Below are 21,809 nucleotides of genomic sequence, written 5' to 3'. Positions count from 1 at the left end.
GGTTTTTTAAAATAAAATCTCCAGAATTCCGTGATACTGCATGCAGTGGTCCACTTTATGGACTATGTAGACCTTCCCTTCTAGTCACTGGTCAGCTTTTACTCCCTTTACCTTAATGCACTGTTTAATAATCTTCTCCTAACATTTGCGTCACGGAATCCTTTATGCCTAGTAGCAAATACCCTTGAACCAGGAACCCCGTATGGAGAGGTTTGACACTGGGCTGAAAGTCCGAGGTTGCTGGCGGAAGAGTTTCTCCATAAGCTGTCAGCCTCCCAGCCAACAGACTGAAATAACAAGTGCAGTAAATTTATATTCAGTCTACTTCTTAATCCTGTTACCCCACTTGATAAACGTGAAAATTTCATAACTTCTTTAATAGTATTTGAAAGATGAAATAAAACAAAATCTGTGATTAACACTTCTCAGAGAACAGTGTGGCAAACTTGATTTGTTTCACATGTAATTGACACCTACTCCTTCTCACCTTCCCGAATAGCTATTAAAGCCTCATGTCTATTGAGAGTCTTGAGCTAAGCTGTGCATACATATCACTGCCATTCACTTATTCTCCAATGCCAAAAATAGCATAGAGATTTTTTTAAGAAACGAAGTAATGACTTAGATATCTATCAATTAAAAATCATGTTCACGCTGTGCTGACACAATATTATGAGGATGTGGTTCACAGAGATTCTGACATGCCTTTGTTCAGTCATGTCAACACTCAGTTAATGTTTTCATTTTTTCTTTCTTTTGGTCTTCTTGAGACAGGGATTCACTGTGCAGTTCAGGCTGGCCTTGAACTCACTTTGTAGCCCAGGCTGGCCCCAAACACACAGTGATCCTTCTGCCTCAGCCTCCCAAGTGCTGGGATTACAGTGTGTACCACCATGCCTGTCTGTCATTATTTTTTGATGTTTTATTTATACTATTTAGTAAGTCATGAATGGGTACATTACAGGACTATTATTAGTGAACTGTTCATTAAATAGCTGTCTTACAGATGCATTGCAGTCATCACCGAGAAAAGTAGAATAAGTAACCTGGGTATTAAATTAGATTACTATATACTTACAGATCTCTATGGGGAAAGTGGTAAACTTATAAAAGATTTAATGCCTTGTACTCAATATATATAGTACACATAGATAATTTATGCAAGAATAATCATTGTGTGACCTCACATCCTTTAGGAACGGATAGTAGGACAATATAGAGGGTATGATGGCACCAAAATCTTCAGTTCACATTTGTGAATGACATGACTGTGAATCTTTTTTTTTTGTCTTTTTGAGACAGGGTCTCACTATGCAGTTTAGGCTGGCCTTGAGGTCACTTTGTAACCCTGGTCTCGAACTTGTAATGAAACAATCCTCCTGCCTCAGCCTCTCAAATGCTGGGGTTACAGGCACAGGCGTGTGCCACCATGCCCGGTTGTGCGAATTTTATTTTTTATTTTACTAAATATTTTTAGTTTTCTCCCTCTACTCACTAGTTCTGCCTTTTACAGTAGCTGCTGACATGGAGCGGCACTCAGTTCCGTGAGCAACTAGTTGGCATTCGAGTGATGTGTGACATATTAGAAATGAGATGACTTGGTTCTATCTAAAGTTTGTATTTCTCAAAGGGATGCAGGCCTCTTTGAAGAGGCGGTTTACACTCAATCCACATATAAAAATACAGTTCACTTCGGAGTTTAGAGTAGCAATGTGTCCTTTATGAGAATTGGAACTAACATGATATGGATGTGAGTTTATTATTTTTATGAAGGCGGTACTTTCCTGGTGATTTTGCCTTTAATTATCTATATTTCATTGCAGACAATACATATGTGTCAAGTTCAGAAAATGATGAAGATGTACTAGTTACAACAGAGCCAATTCCAGTCATTTTTCATAGAATAGCAACAGGTAATAATAACACAGTGTGTTCTTATCTTAGGTCCATTTTTCTTAATTTAGTAGCTTTGGGTTTGTTTTCTTTAGTTTATATTAAAAATATTCACCTTTAACACCTCTAAGTCTGGTTCTCCATATAAACATACTGTCTAAAGTGCATGAAAGTTTTAAAAAATAATTTTTGAAAAGAATAAGCTTATAGTACTTTAAAAAAACTTTACTCAAGTGGTTTTTGTTTGTTTGTTTGTTTTTTTCTGGTACCGGGAATCAAACTCATGACCTTGTGCTTGCCAGGCAGGCACTGTCCGCTGAGCTAAATCCCCAGCCCCCAGCTTAAGTGTATTATGTTGACAATTTCTCTTATAAAAAATACCTCTCCCATGATGACAGTGTTAACAACATAAAATCCATGCATTGAAGATACAAAATTTATAGTGAGAGTTGAAGAAGTCAGTATACTGCTACCCTAGTCGGATCATCATTTTTATGCACAGTGAGAACTTAGAACAGCTTGCATACTGTGTTTTTTTCCCAAGCGTAAAATTTGAAAACATACCTTAAACTCTTTTCCAAAATAGAGGGAATAACCTGAGGTTTCTTTTTTTTTTCAATATGGAAACTCATTAACATTTGGTAAATGACTTAGTGAAAACTAAAATAATTTTTCCAACTTGTGCTTTTCAGAATTAAGAAAAACAAATGACATTAACTGTTGCTTATCCATAAAATCCAAATTGCAAAAGGAGAATGGAGAGGTATGTAAGTTATATTTCTTACTTTCTGAAAACAGCATAGATATACTTTAAACTTACTAGGTGTTTGTAGTTAACGTGTTACTGTTACTCAGATTAGTTGCCTGCGGTGAACGAAACTTAAGCTCATGACTAAAGAACTCTTTGAATAGTAAGGAGAAGGACCTAAGAATAACTTCAAGAAAGAAGTTCCCTTTAAAATAATAGAAACAAATGTTTGGTTTAAATCTAAATAAAATGCATACAAAACATGTTCTATATGCTTTCATCAAATAGTATAGTTACTGGTGCAGTACTTACTTAATCTTCTTATTAATAACTGTTCATGGCTATACATAATTTTGACTGGACCCTTAACACTTTGTTTTTAAAACATGATCTATTTAGCCAAAGTACATAGAGGGTGGGTATCATTTGGTGTCTGAAAAAACATTCGTCTCTTTCATTTTGAAAATTTATGAATAGTTACTAGGACATTAAGCAGAGTGAGTGCAGCAGGTCAGCAGCTCCCCCTCTGAAAGCTGTGTGTCCGATACATTCCTCCCTTCCTGGTAGTGCAGTGCTACCAGCTCCTCCCTTCTTTATCCACAATGAAAATCACTGTGTGGACAGAACTGTTAAAAATAAAAAAAAAAGGATTTCATAAAATCCTGTGTGGACAGTACTGATAAAAATAAAAAAAAGAATTTCATAAAATCCAAATTTTCCATTCTTAGCTATTTCGTTTTCCTCAAGAACTTAAAATTTAGGAAAGATGACCGAACATTGGATGAAGAAATTGCCTCATCCAAATGAATCTACTTTCTTCAACTGTTTATAATGCCAGTGCCAGGAATACCACCATGAATTTTCATTATTTGTACTTTGAACACACAACAGATGTAATTCAGTTAATTAAAAACTCAAACTTCAAGGTAAAGTTTATTAAATATATTCCTGAATTCTGAATTCAGAATAAACAAATAATTTCCATATGTTGGAAGTTCTTTTCATAATATGATCCATATTTTCATAATTTGATTTTTATCTTACTGCATTCAAAGCTTCTTTTCTTTTAAACTGTTGTTTAGAGTTGGCAGTAGAATTAAACAGTCTGGGATGAATAATGCAGAGGAACTTTTTAATAAAAATTGAATTAGTATGAGCTTGCCAAATGTTTTATCTGAGCAAAACTGAAGATATAGTTGATTATACATAGTTTTTAACATACATGAAATATTAAATTGCAAGTGCTAATTTCAGTGAAGGAAAACTTAAAAAAATTTATTTATATTTATATTATTTATTTGAATAATAAAATGAGCTAAGTGAATCTACAAAACTGTTACTTACTATCTTTTGTTTTGGGGTTATACTTCACTAGTGACATTTTATATATAAAATCTGTGTAATAGCCACAAAACCTGGTCACTTGCTACTTTATTTGCAAAAGAAAGTAAACTAGTGGGACAGTTAAGTTCGTTTTCTTGTTCTATTGTATTAGGAGTCGAGACAAAATAGTACAGTGGAAGAAGATTCTGAAGGGGATAACGATTCGGAAGAATTCTATTATGGAGGCCAAGTAGGTAAACCAGTCTTCCAAATCCCGAGTCTCAAAGTTAGTTCAAGTTAGTGTGTCCTAGTGGGAATCTGAGTCTGACAGTTACTAGACATAGGAGCAGAGAGCATTCTGTAATTAACCAGAAAACCCATGTAACTTGTCTGTTTTCACTTTTCCACATATTCTCAGACATTAAGATTATCTTTAGAAATCTTTTTACTGTTATTATTTATCTTCAAATTGTCTGAAATCATTAGTGAGATTTCGCAGATGACATTTTTTGTGTTTTGGAGTTTTATATGTACCACTCAGATTTTTGCAAGTGGGGGATCTTCTTGAGACAAGGTCTTGCTATGCAGTTCAGGCTGGTCTTGAACTCACTTTATAGCTCAGGCTGGCCTTCAATTCGCAACAGTCCTCCTGCTTCAGCCTCCCGAATGCTGGGATTACAGGCTGCGCCACAACGCCCATCCTACACTCATTTTGAAATGGTGGCACTTTTAAGAATAGTGCAGGTTGTCTTCAGTGGAAGGTGGTTAGTTTTTATAAAACGTGATGGGTCTTTTAATTATTGAGCATCCTCATTATTTTATTCGGATTCACTGTCATTGTATTCATTGTCATGAAAATTGATATAAAGAAGTGTCAGAGTTTAAATATATAAAAATAGTCCTATTTTTAGTCATACAGATAGTCATACGGATGAAGTATTTCATCAGGTTTTTTTTTTCAGAGTAATGTTAAAATTAGATTTTATGGTATAGATATATGTTTTTCTCTTTATATAATCCCCTTGGTCAAATGTTCTTTATAACTTGGGCAATAAAATGGAGGATTATATGATAAAAAGGGTCATTAAAGCCAAAATTATTATATAAAAGAACACAGGTAACTATTTATTCAGAGTAGAAAAATCAGGAGTTTGTTAGTCATGCATGAACAAGATCATAGAAATATAGACATATTAAAGTTAGGTTTCTTCTCTCCAAGAAGTAACTTTCTAGTATTGTGACGATTTTACTAATGAAATGGTTCAGTAACCAGTACAGTGCTCGACAGAATGCAAAGCATTTGTTTTGTTTTGTGTATGGGTCTAGTTCTTGCAGAGAGAATGTAAATGCTTTTCTGTGGTCTAGATCTTCATTCAATAAGTTTTGTAGAATATCGGCCTGAAAATTCACTTGTTTTAAGGCTTGCATTTTCTCAGGGTTAGAATTGTCTGATTTAACTTTTAAACCTAATGAATTATACTAGCCATATGTGAGCCCAGGAACTTCAGTGAAAATACTACTGAGTTACCTTGGTTTTTAAATGAAGCTCAGTGTGTTTCTGGCAGAATGCACAGGGGGGCGTGTGCAGCTGAGTGTTGTGTTTCGGTCGTGTCGATGGTTTTTGCCCCTAAGTCACTTGCGAATCACCTTCCAGGTCAACTATGATGGGGAGCTGCACAAGCACCCTCAGCTGGAAGCCGATTTATCTGCGGTGAGAGAGATTTATGGGCCAAATGCAGTTTCTCTCAGGTAAGGAAATGCCTTCTGTGGATAAAAACTAATTAACTTATGTTTTTGGTGGTGATACTGGGGATTGAACTCAGGGCCTTGTGCATGGTAGGCAAGCAGTCTACCACTGAGCTACATCCCTAGCCCAAAATTAATTTAAAGCAATTTTAGGAGGTCAGTTGTACGTGAAAATGTTTGATAGATTCTGTTGTGTGTCTTTACACAAAATGGCATTTCTGTGATTGTTTTGTACATGTGGCTTACAATTCAGTGATTACATCAAAGTCATTACTTATTTTGGGTGGTTTGGAGAAATGCTAGCTCTCAGAAGTGTCATAATTAATTACTGTAGTGGATTTGGTCTGGTCCAGCTGGTCCCATGCTGTTTTTTTAAATCCAGGCCACGGCCCTGTGAATAATAAAGTAAATAATGTAAAACCACAGGTGTCCATATCACATTGCGATCTGGTCCCTGAACAAAAAGATTCGTACAGTGTTTCAATGATAATGTAGTTTATTCTGATATTTAGTGATAAAATTTATTTACACTTAATCACTCCAAAGACCTTAGGATTCTTACATACTTTTCTAATATTTAGTGATAAAATTTATTTAGTGATAAAATTTATTTACACTTTAGTGATAAAATTTATTTACACTTAATCACTCCAAAGACCTTAGGATTCTTACGTACTTTTCTTTTGTCTCTTTAATATAAGAGAAAGACTTTTTTGTCATTAAATCAGCTCATAGGAATGATCTCCAGTTATTTCAGCTTCCTTCTCTCTGCCGATAGTGTGGAACTCTAGGTTCCTCTCCCGGCCTGACCTTGGTTGTAGCCCTGCTTCCACCAGAAACCCAGTTGTGTGGTTTTGCTTTTAATCATTCTCTTCAGATACTTAGCATAGCATGGAGAACACATGAAGTACAGGACTCATGGCGGTTTCTTGGTTGTTTTCCGTGGCAGTGTCTCTGCAAACAGCTGATCACATTCTCTTCAGTGGGCATAACCATATTTTGAGAGGATGAACAGATATTTTTAATTGGGAAGTCCAGCATGGCTATAATTTATAACTGTCAAGTTCATTTTAATTGCGAAAGCAGAACACACTACCAACTGCAGCCTAAGTAAGCTGGAGTTGTGTACCCAGATCTTCTCTCGACTCTTGGCTTCTGTTGAGTTGTTACAGAATTCAGGCGATCAGAGAGACCAACCTGGAAAAAGGCAGATTTATTTCCAGGATTTTACCTGCACATCGACCCAGCTGAACTCGCGTCCCAAATGCTGGGCATCAGAACGAAGGATAGGCTCTAGTTTTATACATTTGGCTGAGGGGCTGGGTCTTTGGAAACGGGTGTGGGGGGGTACAGGGCAAGTGAGGGTACAGAAGCGAGACAAAGCAGTTAATAACTTAGCCTCGAAAGAAGACAGAGCCTGATGTATCCTGCGGGGACAAGATGACATAAACTCTGTTTACAGGACACAGTCGCCAACCTTATCTGCATCAGAACAAGGAGTCACAGCTACAGGGGAGCAGGCGGGAGTTTGAGGGAGATTGTTCTGTAAGTCAGTTGTGAACTTTGAAATCTTTGCAAATTAGCTGTTAAAATTTCACATTTGTATCTGTTTGGGCTCCAGGTTAGGTTATGTGGATAGTCAGTAGGGGTTATGTAATGAATACATGCGGAAGGCACCAGGAGCAATCAAGAAGTAGTCCAAAGAATGGCTGATCTTCACAGTAATTGAACTTTGCTTACAAGCTTAAATCTTTAATTCTAAAACAGTAATTTACGTCCTACTAAAATAAGAGTTTTTCCAATGTAATTCAACTCATGATACAGCATAAAGTTTAAGTATTTTTTTGTTCAAAATACATATTTCTGTTGTGCTACTTAGTGCATCATGATAGACTTAGCACATATAGATGGATTTTATGCTTAAAGATTTTCTTGTGAAACATATTCCATGTTATCTGGGCTCCATTTATCTAGTCGTGTTTATATGAAATTGTTTCTTCACCAAGCTCTTCTTAGACACCGATGGTGATTGGTATCGGTACTTTTCTACTATAAATAATATTATTGGTAATTATTAGCATTAAACTTAGATAAATGTCTGGAATATTAGTTAAATGAAAGACCTAAAGTCAAAAATAGTCTGGTTTTTTTCCTTGCGTATTTTACTTATAACAGTTTTGGTCCAGTGTAGAATGCGTACAAGCCATATTTGTATCTGGGCTTGTTACAGAGGATGATTCCAAAATAAACTGTTCTCATGGTATAAAGGTGAACCATAGCCATAGTAGCTTGATTTACTTAAATAAAAATGAATTTATTTTCTAGTCTCAAATACTGAGAGTGGGACACATGGGAAAGCGGGGGAGTTAGGCACAAGTCTTGGAATCATCTTCCTTGCAAAGTTCTAAGTCTATTGAAAACAGACTGTTCTAATTAGCTGTTCTTTTACTTAATTGAGGCTTATAAGAACTTAATGGACTTTGAAGAGCAAAAGTAGCTCAGTATGCACAATGGGCTATTGGGTGTCATTTTTTTAAAAGCAGTGTCTAATGAGAAAAGCAGCTAACCACATCTAAGTTGTTTTTTTTTTTTTTTTTTTTTTACGAGAGGGGAATAACTAATTACCTAGATTGAGGGAGAAAAAAAAAAACCTTTTGAAAACACGGTAAAAGAAGATACAGAGGAAATGACAGGTGAAAGATTTATTATTTAATAAGGTAATGACAGCTGTCTCTGGCCCTGTCATCCAGAAACAAATAATGATTGCATTGAACCATATGTGCAAGCATTGATGACAATTTTGATTTGTAGCTGTCTTTAAACGTGTTTTTACTAGTACATGTTTGCCATGCGTAATGAATACATGGGTCGGGGCGGTTGGTATCTGTGCATGTACTGCCCTAGTCCTTCCTACCTCCCTGCCCTCCTTCCCTTCCTCCTTGCTCCCTCCGTCTATCCTTGGATCCCCCTCTCATTGTAAAGGGTTTACCTCCTTGCTTCCTGTCTGTCCTTTATTTTGCTCTTGAAATTATTCATACTTTGGGTTTCTTATTTAAGAGAAACCACGCAATATTTAATCTTCAGTGTCTGATTTTATTTTGCTTAGCATTGTACTCTCTCGTATGGGAAGTGAATTAGCTCTGCAGAACAGAAATCCGGTGATGATTCTGAATATGCTTCACCTTTAATTATGCAACAAAAAGGCATTACATTAGTATGTGTTTTTCCTTGCGTGTATACCCCTATAATTGTATGTTTATAAAATAATTTTGATTGGTGTCATTTGATAATAGTTTCAGATTAATATTTTTAGAAAGATAAGGAATTATAGGCCACAGAATTTTCAGTTGGTTAGGCAAGAAGTAATTCTCCTAGTTTCCTTGTGAAATGTTTCCTACCATATCAGATACCTTTGCTGTATGATCCTGCTGTCTTTCACTTGAAAAATTGAAACCATGTGAGTAATCTAACCTTTTTATTGTGACTAATGCCTAGTGTAGGCTGGAAGCTCCCAAGATGATGACTCTTTCACATTTTGATTACTTTTTACGTGGAAGGATAGTTGTAATGAGGCCTTTTTGATTTGATGCTTTGAGCCCAAGAGAACTGTGAAGGTTTATTTGTGGTTTAAGGAACCCATAATGCCATATTCATGCCCAACAAAGGTATCAAACATATCTCTAAAAGGAAGGACAAACCTAAAAGCAAGAAGAAGGCTGCATATACCATGATAGACCACTTGAATTTTTCTGAATTTCTGAGTTTGTATTTATAGTAGCCAACGGGACTATTTATAAACCTTTGGATTCTCCTGTCCTGGGAATATGGTAGAGTGGTAGCCCTGTCCCCTCTAATACTGGGTGAGGAGATGTATCTAGTTTTGGCCAGTGAATTGTGCACATAAGTGCTAGAGTGAGAGCTCTTATTTCTCCTGGACTCCTTAATGATGACCTTGACCTCCTCCCACTCCCCAATTTTGTGTTGTATGAATAAGATATAAATACTGTTTTTTTCGTGTTAAGCCACTGAAAGTTTGAGGCTGTTTGTCACCACATCATAACAGCTGACATCAAAATATGTCATTCATCAAAAGATCTGGGCTTGGGAGTTTGTAATATTCTTCCCAGCATATTGCTTCTCCACCCACTTCCTCTGAGCTGAGGAGAAAAACAGTTTGACACTGAAAATCAGAAAAGCAATGACAGGAGGTACACAGGGTAAAGACACCCAAGGGAAAGGGTTTTTCAAAGACAGAGAAGCAGAACCTAGATGTGGGCTTCGACGATTGGAGCCCGGACACTCCTCTTTGCTCCCTAGCTCTGGAGCTGCTTCAAGCAAAACCAGGGCTATATAAGCAGACTTCAGGGTTCTGATGCCTTTTTATTCAGTACCTCCCCTGCGCTATTATTTTATCTTACAAAAGATGAAATTCCTCGGTCACCTGGATCTAATTTTTAAAATTTTCTCAGTTCTGTTATTTTTTAGAAAAATTTATAGCTACCTTGGATACAATCTTGTAAATGCTGTGGTCTTGCCAAAATTTCCTACTGACTACTGAGTTTGCCTGTTTCTTGGCCCATTCACAAACATTTCTCCCACAGTGGGCAAAATCACACATTGAGTAGGCATGCAGAGATAGACGGCCAGCTGTTGAGTTTCAGATGTCACAGGAAGGTGTGTGTTTATTCACAAAATACCTTCAAGATCTAATCACGCGCTTGTTGAAAGCAGTAATAATTGTATAGCGATAGAGGTCTGTAGTGAAGTGTGTGTATGTATGTTATTTTCCTGATGGCTTATTATTTAGGCATAGTTAGATATCTAAAATACATTTTTTATAACTCACATGATCACAACTCATTTTGACCAGGTTGTACTACAGCACATTCCAACAGTACAGGAAATAAGCTTAAGTATTACAGAGAAAGGAGGACTACACAGATAGCCTAATATCTTACACATTGTGAGTGTACATGTGAGTGTCTCGTTAATGAGGAAGTTCTTGATTGGTTTCATTAAAAGCAGGGGACTGAATTGTCAAGAATTCTAACAGAATCCTCAAAAGTTAACACAAATATTTTATACATTGGTTTTTAACTACTTTAAGCTGGATGCAAATATCCAAAATCAAATGGCTAATTCAAGAAATGCAAATTAAAACAACATTGAGATTCCACCTTACCCCAGTAAGAATGGCTAGCATTAAGAAATCAACCAATAACAAATGCTGGCAGGGCTGTGGAGAAATAGGAACCCTTCTCCACTGTTGGTGGGAATGCAGACTGGTGAAACCACTGTGGAAATCAGTTTGGAGATTCCTCAGAAAACTAGGTCTAGAGGTCCCATTCAACTGTGCTCTTCCTCTTCTGAGTATTTTCCCAGAAGATCTAAAAACATCATATCACAGTGATACATGTGCACCTATGTTCATAGCTGCACAATTCGTAATTGCTGAATTATGGAAGCAACCCAGATGTCCATCCACTGAGGACTGGATGAGAAAATTGTGGTCCTTTTATATAATGGAATATTACACAGCTATAAAGAAAGATAAACTCGAGGCCTTTATAGGTAAATGGTCACAACTAGAGACCATACTCATAAGCGAAATAAATCAGACACGCATGTGCAAGCACCGCATTATTTCACTAGTGTAAAACCTGAAAGAGTTAATTTAAACTAGGAGGTGTGATAGACAATGTGAAATGAAAGGAAAACACTCAAGGGTAAGGGGCAAGTGGGATGTGGGAAAAGAGAAGAGAAAGAAGAAATTTTGTATGTATGTATATACAGGATAGTTAATATAGTTGTTCTACTGTCTTCTATTTCTTTGCTGAAAGAAACTGTCAGTGAGTCCTTGATTGATCAATATTGCATGTCTGTGTCTGTTTTCATGAGAAACCACTTTGAAGATATCAATATGTAATACAAGTATTGTTAATTTCCTACCACTTTGTTTGTAACTCTTTATTGTCTGTACTGTTCTTTTGCTATTTTGTAAAATGTTGTCTGTCCGTTAAAGTTTTCCTCCTTTTATTTTTAAAATAAAAAAAAAGTCAAATGGCTAGGTTTAAAGTTATATAGACTGCTAGAACAGCTCACCTGAAATTGGAAATTGAACTAGTTGTTAGGAATTCTTTCAGCAGAATTTCTTTCCATACCCTCCACTGCAAACCAAAACAACTGCATCACATCATTTCTGGGTTATTTTCCTCATCTTGAAAAGAAAATTCGTAAGTTGAGTTAGATGTCTTTTCAAAGGGTATAAATGTAGGCAATGCATGAAATTATTTTGAGTTACTATAGACTTAATATTACATCCAGACATAGTCACAGTTCAAGTTGCATTCATCTATAACTACTAGGCTTGATTTTGCATTTGCTCTTACAAGATCCCACGCTACTGAAAATTACTCAGATATAGAAGTGATCCCGATAATGGACTGCGCCGCTCGCATCCGAAACTGTAATGGAACTTTGTGATCTTGCAGTGGGAAACCTGAAATTACTGGCATTGTATAAAGAGGGCTTTACCATGGAAATGGGTCTGCATAAGCAGTGTCATCTGTGGGCTCTTTGAACTGTGGCGTAAAAACAAAACAAGTAACTATTTATGGGTCTACACCTGCAGAATCCAGTTAACTGCAAACCTTTCAGGCGTCCACCTCCTTTTAATCCTGCATTCCTACTCGGAGATGGGGAACAATAGCACTTGTATCTCTGCACACCCTGCCTCCCTTGAAATAGTTTGTGTTTGAAATTTGGAAGAAGCTCGGTTTTAACCAGAAGTTGTCCAACAAATTATACCTGGAGTACTTTAAAATTTATAGTTAACTTTTAAAGTCAGAGGTGTCACATTCTGGTCATGATTTCATGGTAAATCCTGTTGAAGTGTTTTGGAAAACTGCATGAAGAAAATAATTGTGGATAAAGTTCTTACTCATTTTTTTAAAAATTCTGATTCCCTTCTCTCTGCTTCTAACCATGACTACAGCCTTGTCAATGTAAATCAACTCATATGAAAGTAATTCTCCTCAGTGAAACTGGGAAAGATGAGAAAAAGAAAACAATCTGGTGCTGATAAGAGTGTGGGGGAGTGGCCACTGTGGAAATCTAGCAGGGAGGGCTAGAAATGGTTCCAACCTTTTAAGCAATTAACTGAATAATGTATACCAGGAACCTTAAATTAAATCATACTATTCATTTGAACCAGGAATTCTAGAAATTATTCTATGAGAATATAGGTGCACATAGATTTTTATACAGACTGTTAGATATAACAAAATCAAGAGCAACAAATATTTTGTTATGCAGCTGTATTAATGAATCAATTCTTGTCTTTTTGAGAAAGGGTCTCGTTATGTAGTTCAGGCTGGCCGTAAGCTCACTTTGTAGTCCAGGCTGGTCTCGAACTTGCAACGATCCTCCTGCCTCAACCTCCAGACTGCTGGGATTACAGGTGTGTGCCACCACACCTGGCTTGCAGCTGTATTTATGTACACACAAACATTTAAAGTTATGGTTTTGAAAGACATTCTACAGTACAGGAAAACACTGACTATAGGAGAAGAAAAAGAACGGGACAGAAACTTTCAGATGCCATATGTGAAAAAGACGTCAGCAAAACTAATTGTCATTGATTGTGCTATTAGAAGTTATTTTTTGCATAGTTTTCTGCTTCTCACACTTGTCAGAAGTTAGATCTATGCTTTTAGGAAGTAATACTTTTTTTTGGTTTGTGATTTTTTTTGAGACAGGGTCTTGCTAAGTAGTTCAGGCTGGCCTTGAACCTATGGCAATCCTGCTGCCTCAGCCTCTCCCCAAGTGTTGGGATTACTGGTATATGCCACTGCGCCCAGAATGGAAAGGCACTCTTTGTAAAACAAATTTTGAATGCAATCTGTAGTTGCCAGATAATACTTTTTTTATTTGACTTATATCTAGTATAAATCATTTTAATTTCCACTTGTTTTTGTAATCTGCTTTTTAGAAAGGAGTATGTCAGTAACATTCCCTCCAGGATATAGTATTTTTATATCATCTTCTTTTGCAATAGGCAATTTTCATGAACATGCCATAATTAAATATTCTCTTGTTATGGGATATTGGTTAAGTTGTTTCAGGCTTTTGCTTTTGCATACCTTGAGCCAGGTAAAAGTTTGCACAGATTTGTCCTTACTGTACTAGAATTACCTCATGTAGATGGGATGGTGTTTGGTCAAGGCCTCTTTGCGCCTCCTGAAACTTCTTTTGAATATTGTCCTCTCTCCTGGCCATTGCACTGGTTGTCTTTGCATGCTTAGCAATGACTAATTGGCTGACTGTATTTATGAATCATTTACCTGTGTACAGAGTTGTTAAATTAGAATTACTCAGCTGTGAAGCCTGTTTTATAAAATCCATGATCTGTAAATGGCCTTTGCATTATTAAAAGGCTGCATAAAAGGAAAAAAAAAAACAAAAGAGCATGTGTGACAAGAGACCACGTACAACCTGAAAAACCTTTAAGATTCACAGGCAAGGTTCGCTGGACCCCGAATTAGAGACAGAAGAAATGGCTCATTTTCCTGGTCCTTGACTTGTCGTATTTTCTGTATGATTTCATATTCAATTTTAAATTATCTTTTCTGAAGAATGTAACATTGTGATGCTGTGATTTTTGGTGTTGTTGTTGGTACCAGGAATCAAATCCTGTGACGTTTTTACAATATAAGCTGTTTTAATCTTTTTAAATGTAACTTTTAAAAGTATTGCTACTAAAAAATTTAAAAGGTACAATTTCACAAGAAAATTAAAATGTGGTCAATGTTTTGATATATTGAAAATACAGAAAGTCCAGAGTCTAAGTTATTATAATCTTAATATACACTGCCTTGTTTTGGTTATAGATGTATAAGAAAAGATCTCTTAGATTTCTTTATGTATTAAATTACATGTAACCATTTTCTACTCTGGCCCCTATAAATGTACTATAATTCTGTATTGTGTTTATGTTATTTCTGGGTATAATACACAGAAAGTTTTGCTGAATCCTTACTATGTACCCGATACTGCGAGATAGGGGTGAATTTGGTGCCTGACTCCTACACTGACTCCGTATCTCCCAATTGGCAACTTTCTCACTTCTCTGAATCTCAGTTTCCTCATGTGCAAAATGGATAGAATAATATCACCCTCTTCACAGGGCTATGGTGAGGACCCAAGAAGATTATCCACTAATGTGTAACCTGGTTTCTAATGCAAAGTAGTAGTTTCTTGAAGATTGAACCAATTTGATGCATGCATAGATAACTAGAATCCACACATTCAAGTCCCAGCTCTGCTACCGAACAATAATAATTAAGTTACTCAGTTATTCTGGGCCTCAGGTTATGTGGAAATAGTGCAGTAGTAGTTCCTGTAATGGTTTGGGAATATTAAATAAGCATATGTAGGTAAAATTCTTCGGACAGTTTCTGGTACGTAAGTGCTCAATAACTATTGGCTGTTAATTTTTATCGCTTCAATTATTTCTGTAGTTGTGTCCCTCATTATATATAGTATCTGTACTTTTAGAACTTTATAGGGATCTCAGAAATGCAGATGTGTGTTATGGAGAATATTACTATTTTTATGTTATTTCATTAACCTGAGCTGTACAAAAGTTGGTCTTCATGGTGCCTTCCTTTAGAACACATTATAGTGACTTTATTTTTTTTTAAAGTTACTTTAATTTTGACATGCCAAACTTTTATAGCTACCTGCACAAACACAGTGTTGAGGTCTCAGAGCACCTGGATCGGTTTCTGAGCACCAGTGGCTAAGCTGAAGGAAACCTCATGGACATTTTATTGCATTGGCACCCCTGAACCCCCATATTCCCGAATTCCTTTCTTGCTTGTAGAAGCAGCTCTTCATCCTTACGAGTGTGATGAAAACACACCTGTCATGTTGGGAGACTTGACTAATTTGAATACTCTGAAATAAGCCAGCTCTTGGAGTTAATGTATGCATGTGCATGTGCGCAGAGATACCTCTGTGGTATAAATAGGTCACAGCAAGTGACAGCTCAACTGTATTGGAACAGTAGTTCATGTTCGCGGTCAGTTCTGCGATATGTGGAAATCAGGGATCAGAACTGGTGTTTGAATTTTTAATTAAAATAATCTACCACGTCCATATTTTAAGGAAAATGGAAAAAAACGCCTAATGTTAATCTTTACTTTCAGGGAATATGGAGCCATTGATGATGTCGATATTGATCTGCATATCGATGTGAGCTTTCTTGATGTAAGTATCAATTTCTGTACTAGAACTGGTGCATTTAAAGTACAGCTATTTTTGGTTGTCTCACTAATAGTATCACACTGACAAACTGACTGATGGAGAAATACTATCCCTAGTTAAAGAAGGAGAGATTATATATAAACATATTTTGGGTACTGATTCTTTTAATATATTCTGAAATTTATGGGGTTTTTTGTTTGTTTGTTGCTTTTTGTGTTGTTTTGTATTTGAGACAGGGTTTTGCTATGTAGTTCAGGCTGGTCTTGAACTCACTGTAGGCCCAGGCTGGCCTTTACTTGCAGTGATTCTCCTGCCTCAGCCTCCTGAGTGCTGGGATTATGGGCATGTTGCCCCATGCGCAGCTCTGATTTTTATTATAGTAATTTATTGTACGTTTTTTTATTTTTTATACATACAAGCAAAAATTAAGAATACTTTGGCCTTTCACACTACAGTGGGTTTTGAAATAATGTGTAGGCCTTCATAATTTACCCATTCCTTTAACACGAGTTTTCAATTTTTTTTTTTTTTTTGTTTTGAACTCTAAAAGATGACTAACTGAGCTTTTAAACATTTCTGTGCAGGAGGAGATTGCTGTGGCTTGGGAAGTAATTCGAACAGAACCTATAATAGTCCGACTCCACTGTTCACTCACACAATATTTGAACGGCCCAGGTTAGTTTTATTTCTCTGTGTTTAATATTAGTTAGCTGTGCACTGTGCTTTCAGCAGAATGCATATTTTAAGTGTGAAGTATCTACCTCTGCACCCCTTGCTGCCAGCAGCTCACATTTTCATTAGATTCCTCTCACACTCGAGCGCTTTCTCTTCCCTGGGAAGAGCAGACACGCACTCGGGAGGTCTTGGCCTCCTCCCTCCTCTCTGCTGTGGGAGTAGAGTGGCTCGGCCATTTTGTGTCAGGGTTGGACGAACTTTGAGGTCTACTTTATGTCTCAGTGTTACCGACAGGATAGGTAACAGAAGCTGGGTCCTGACCAGAATTTGTACATTGGATTGGGCTGCTTCCCTTTTCCTGTCATTGTGCCCCACTCCTCATGTCCCTTTTCTGTTTCTCCATGACAGCAGTTCTTAGGAACGTGTTTGTCAGGGTCTGCTTGTGAGAGGACCTGTCCAGAGGTGGTGGGCCAGAGATGAACCGGGGTTCACATCAGCGGGTGGAGGAGGCCCTCACAGACGTGCCCTTTGCACCCTGCGCTGCTGGTGTCCCAGAAAACTGCCCTGGAGCATACTTTGTTTCATTTGCCTCCTTATTTTGAGATGATTTTTTTGTTCACTTCTTTCATAGTGTGGGAATTTTAGGACTAGCTATTGGAAGACTTGTTCCACCTATTCTACTTATAGCAAAATTTGCTGGAAATTTGTTAGGTAGGGGTAGTATTATCTCTTGATTTTGGTTTCTATGGCTGGTTTTTTCCTGCTTTTATAATGTACTGGTTAAATTGAGGCTTATTGAACAGTATTTACTCACATTGCTATCTTAATACGTTTCCCAAAAGGCTTTTGTTGTTGTTGTTATTGAGAAATTGAGGAAAAGTATGATTTAAAATAGACATTAATTGTGTAATATATGAGTAGAACTAGAAGCGGTCTTACTGAAGAGGAACATGTAATTTATATGCTAGGAGAAATAATTAGGTTTTATCTTAGTTTTTAATTTCAGTTATTCCAGATGAATGAAAAGGCGAGAAACTACTTCTTTCATAATGTTTTGCAATGAGTCTTTGAAGGTACCAGATTTATAGCAAAATGAACTTGCAGAAAGTATGTGACTAATACACGATTTACACTGACCTACTTAGCAGTTCTTTTAGAAAAGCATTTATTCCTGTGGTTGGGAAATGTGGGAATACCACTTCCTTTACGCTACAATATTTGAATCTGACCATGTTATCCATGAGTGGACAGGAATGATAAGAATTGAAGAAATGCATCTTTATATCCACTTTGGAATTAAAGATAAGAGTTATCTTCATTGTATGTGGGGAAATATACTTTAAACAGATATGTGGTATCATTTGTTTCCATTCTTACGATAGTATATTTTTCAGAGTGGCTAATACCAGTCCAGTCTTTGATGTAAAGGTCAGGCCTGTTTTAGCTGACAGCAGTAGACAACCAACGTTATGTGAGAAGTTTTTTTGTGCAAATTGCCTCGTGATTGGTGTCTTCTATGTTTACACTCATGGGAGCAGCTGCAGAATAATTTCCTAACAGTGGGCAGCCTTCCTTTCCCCACTGAAATTACATGGGAGATAAGGAAAAATTGATTAACTTTCACCTTTTTAAAAATGTGAAAATATTTCTAATACACTGTCAAGTTCTTCTTCATTTCTTTACACCCAAAATGAACCCTGTGATGAATTTAGTTGTAGCTGAGGTAAACTTGTGAGTGAACTTTGGAAGAAGAGGCATTTCCAAAGTGACTCTGCTTATTTTTCCTGTAAAAGAATATCTGCTGTAGTTTCTAGTTTTTATTAGCACAATGCTGTGGTTTTTAAAATTTTTATTTGGCTTGTGTTACTGTGTTTAGATGAGTTTGCTCCTGCGTGCTTGTTTGCTTAATCAAATTTTTATTGTCCAGTTTATTTTCTGACTAGTTATTACTGGGTTTCAGAAAGCATTTCATTTTTAATTGTTAAAAATTAATTGAAAATATTTGTAGATTTGCAGAAAAATTGCAGCACTCCATGCTGTTGCCTTCATTATTAATAGGTCACTACCTTAAATATAACTAGAGTTAATTACATTAACCTGCCTTTTATCATTTGAACTTTGGAATACTTTGATTTATTTATTTTTGGTACCATGAATCGAACTCAAAACCTTGTGCTTACCAGGCAGACGCTTATGCTGTTGAGCTATATGCCCAGCCCTGGAATTCTTTTAAAAGAAGCATTTTGTGAGCTCTTTCAATATATTCAAAGGTCATGTAGATTTTATAACTATTAACTGGGTCAATGTTTGTAATTTATATTTTTCTGGGAAATTTTGTCATTTTGATAAAATATTGACCCTTGTTAGTCGTGCATCTTTTGATTCAGTTCCTCAGGTTGTATTTTTATTTCGCAGCATTTATGGATATTCTGGATAGAGATCTGTGTCTGCTACTATCCCTTTCCTCCTCACACACGATCTTCTCCAGTGGAACTTGTAGTTCTGGTTGGACGGGTCAGATCTTTTCCTCCTATTTGAAGTGAGCCGGGTTCCTGTATCTGGTGTCTTTTCTTCCCAGGCACTTTTTCTTTTTGCCTGTGAAAAGATTGTGTCCTAAATCTTCTTCGAAGGAGTATGCTGTATTCTCATTTTGTTATCTTTTTCTTGGAAGAAAAATTTCCCCTGAATGTTCGGGATGTTGGAGTTTCTTATTCACTTTTAAATTCCCACCCCCGGCTCCAGTGCAGGCGCCCGCACCCCCACTTCGCCTTGCTGTGCTGTTTCTCCCAGGGCCAGATGCTGCCCTGCTCTAGCCCGTTGTCCCCCTTGCTTTTACTCCAGCCCGAACACGGCTGTTTTAGCTATGGATTATTTTGAAGGTTATTGCTTGTGATAGCACTTGTTTTTTGTGGTACCTGGGCATTGATCCCAGGGCCTTTGCACTGAGCTACCTCCCCAGCCTTTTTGCACATTTTTTATTGTGAGACAGGCTCCAGGTAAGTTGCTAGGCTGTCCAGGCGGAGCTTGACCTTGGGATCCTCCTGCCTCCGGCTCAGAGCGCGGGGATATAGGTGTGCGTCCCTGTGCCCACGTCACTGTGCACATTATGCGGCAGCACCTACAGATTTACTTAGATGTTTCGTGGCCGCTGCTGGTCCTGCATGTGCATTTTATGTGTATCCAGCTGTGAACAGCAGTGAGAACTGTGCGCGCTGCCCTCCCGTGTACTTGTGTTCTGCTCCTTCAGACTTTTCCTGTGGGTGGTTGAGTTTCGTGTCAGTGTTGGAGTGATTTTTTTTGTTTTTTTTTTCCTTTCCAGTGCCCACTGTTGATGTCTTTCAGATTTCCACAAAAGAGCGATTTGGACTGGGACATCAGCTGAAAAAGTAAGTTTGCTGAAGAGTAAAACAATGCATTTCTAGTCAAGAGAACCGGGTCCTCATTTTGCTCATTTCCTCCCATTTGTGTTCACTGAGATGCTTTTGAGGTGAGTGCCTGAGGAGAAGAAATCCTCCCGACTGGAAGAACTGCGTCCCTCCTTTGCTTTGTAGCACTTGCTGTCGCTGGGGCTGGGACCTTCATTTTCCAGCGCAGAGCTGTCCTCGCCCCTCCAGCAGCCTGTGCTCTGAGGAAGGCCAGCCCGCATGGATACAGGGGCGGTGTCTCGGGTGAGACCAGCAGAGGGGTGGGAGAGTGAGACGGGTGTGCCGGTTCCGCTTGTGGCCCTCCTCCCTCTGCACTCCCCGCTGCTCAGGCTGCAGTCTCTGGGCGCCATTCCCGACCAGCTTCTATTGATGGTTCTTAGTGCTTCATGCTGGAACTGAGAACAGAGTTGCAGTCACTGGGCCTTGGACTGCTGTCCTACTCCTGTTTCTCATTCCTACACCGTTGAAACATTTCTTTTGTAAGTGAACTCTTTATTTCCTGTTTGAGGGATATGTGACTCAGTTTACCTGAGCTAAATCCCCAGCCCCATTTCTTTTGTAAGTGAACTCTTTATTTCCTGTTTGAGGGATATGTGACTCAGTTTACCTTTGATAAGTGGATGTGGTCCGTCAAGGATATAGTGTGTGTATATAGTTAATTAGAATAGGCAGATACTTTCTTCAGTGTGTCATTATTGGCCAGTATGAGCTCCCATTTATGCAGTCACTTGGGTTCTCGTGCACTTTGGTAATTTTAGTGACCTAAGTAGAAATTTTATTATATGTTTTGAGTAGCAAGAAAAGGTGAAGACTGGGTCAGGCACGGTGGTGTGCACCTGTAATGCCAGCAGTTGGGAGGTTGCGGCGGGAGGACTGCTGTGAGTTTGAGGCCAGCTTGGGTTACATAGTGAGACCTTGTCTTAAAAACATCCAAAAAAAAGAAAGAAAAGATAAGAAGAAGACCTTGTGTATTGCTTCAAAATCTCCCAGAGGCTTATTGATAATTTTTTCACTGGTCAACTCCATTTTTTTTTTTTTTTTTTTAGTTTTAAAGACTATTTTCTATAAAAACTTGCTTTTGAAAAGTGGAAAATGAAAACATTGATTGAGCCAATACAAAGGCAGCAGAAAAAGCAGTCTTAGAGGAGAAAAAGCATACTGCTATATTATAGACATAAAAATTGACTTTGAACTTTCACTAAAATCAAATGATCACATGTCTGAGGGAAGGCACAGGCCTTGGGGGTCCATCAGCCTGTGCTTGGGTGTCCATCAGCCTGTGCTTTGGTGCAGGTCCAGGGTACTTACTTTGACTTTCCCTGCGGGAAATAATGACACTGCCCACCTTCCCCCTGCACCACCACGGGGACAGACAGAGGGTCTAGGTGAACCTGAGCCTTTCTCAGAGCAGATGGAATTACTTGAATTGAGGTCAATTTTATTTTATTCATTAAGTTTTAATTTTCAAAAAGTTGATTGGTAATATTTATTGTATACAACATGTCTTAAAGTATATATACATTGGGAGATGGTTAAATATGTATCTAGTTCACAAGTGGATTTGCAATTTTTTTGTGTGCTTTGGAGACAGGGTCTCACTGTGCAGTTCAAGCTGGCTTTGAGCTCATTTGTAGCCCAGGCTCGTCTTGAACTAGCAACCATCCTCCTCCCTCAGCCTCCTGAGTGCTGGGACTACAGGCGTGTGCCACCATGCCCAGCTGGATTTGCAATTT

General features: G+C 37.7%; 1 protein-coding gene across 1 annotated transcript in view; it reads left to right on the top strand.

Annotated features, from left to right (window-relative positions):
* Nucleotides 1–21,809, top strand: part of Parp8 (poly (ADP-ribose) polymerase family, member 8) — a gene marked incomplete at its 5' end in the record, with an annotated part of 184,106 nt that overhangs the window by 105,837 nt on the left and 56,460 nt on the right. Inside the window, 7 exon segments of the mRNA XM_013518449.1 lie at nucleotides 1,824–1,913; nucleotides 2,586–2,656; nucleotides 4,137–4,214; nucleotides 5,619–5,713; nucleotides 15,919–15,979; nucleotides 16,561–16,651; nucleotides 19,971–20,037. Coding sequence (XP_013373903.1) covers nucleotides 1,824–1,913; nucleotides 2,586–2,656; nucleotides 4,137–4,214; nucleotides 5,619–5,713; nucleotides 15,919–15,979; nucleotides 16,561–16,651; nucleotides 19,971–20,037 — 553 coding nt within the window.

This window comes from Chinchilla lanigera, unplaced genomic scaffold (genome assembly GCF_000276665.1).
Source record: "Chinchilla lanigera isolate Chin_1 unplaced genomic scaffold, ChiLan1.0 scaffold00045, whole genome shotgun sequence".
NCBI lineage: Eukaryota > Metazoa > Chordata > Mammalia > Rodentia > Chinchillidae > Chinchilla > Chinchilla lanigera.
Note: the sequence above shows the minus strand (reverse complement) of the source record. Positions and strands in the feature narration are given on the sequence as shown.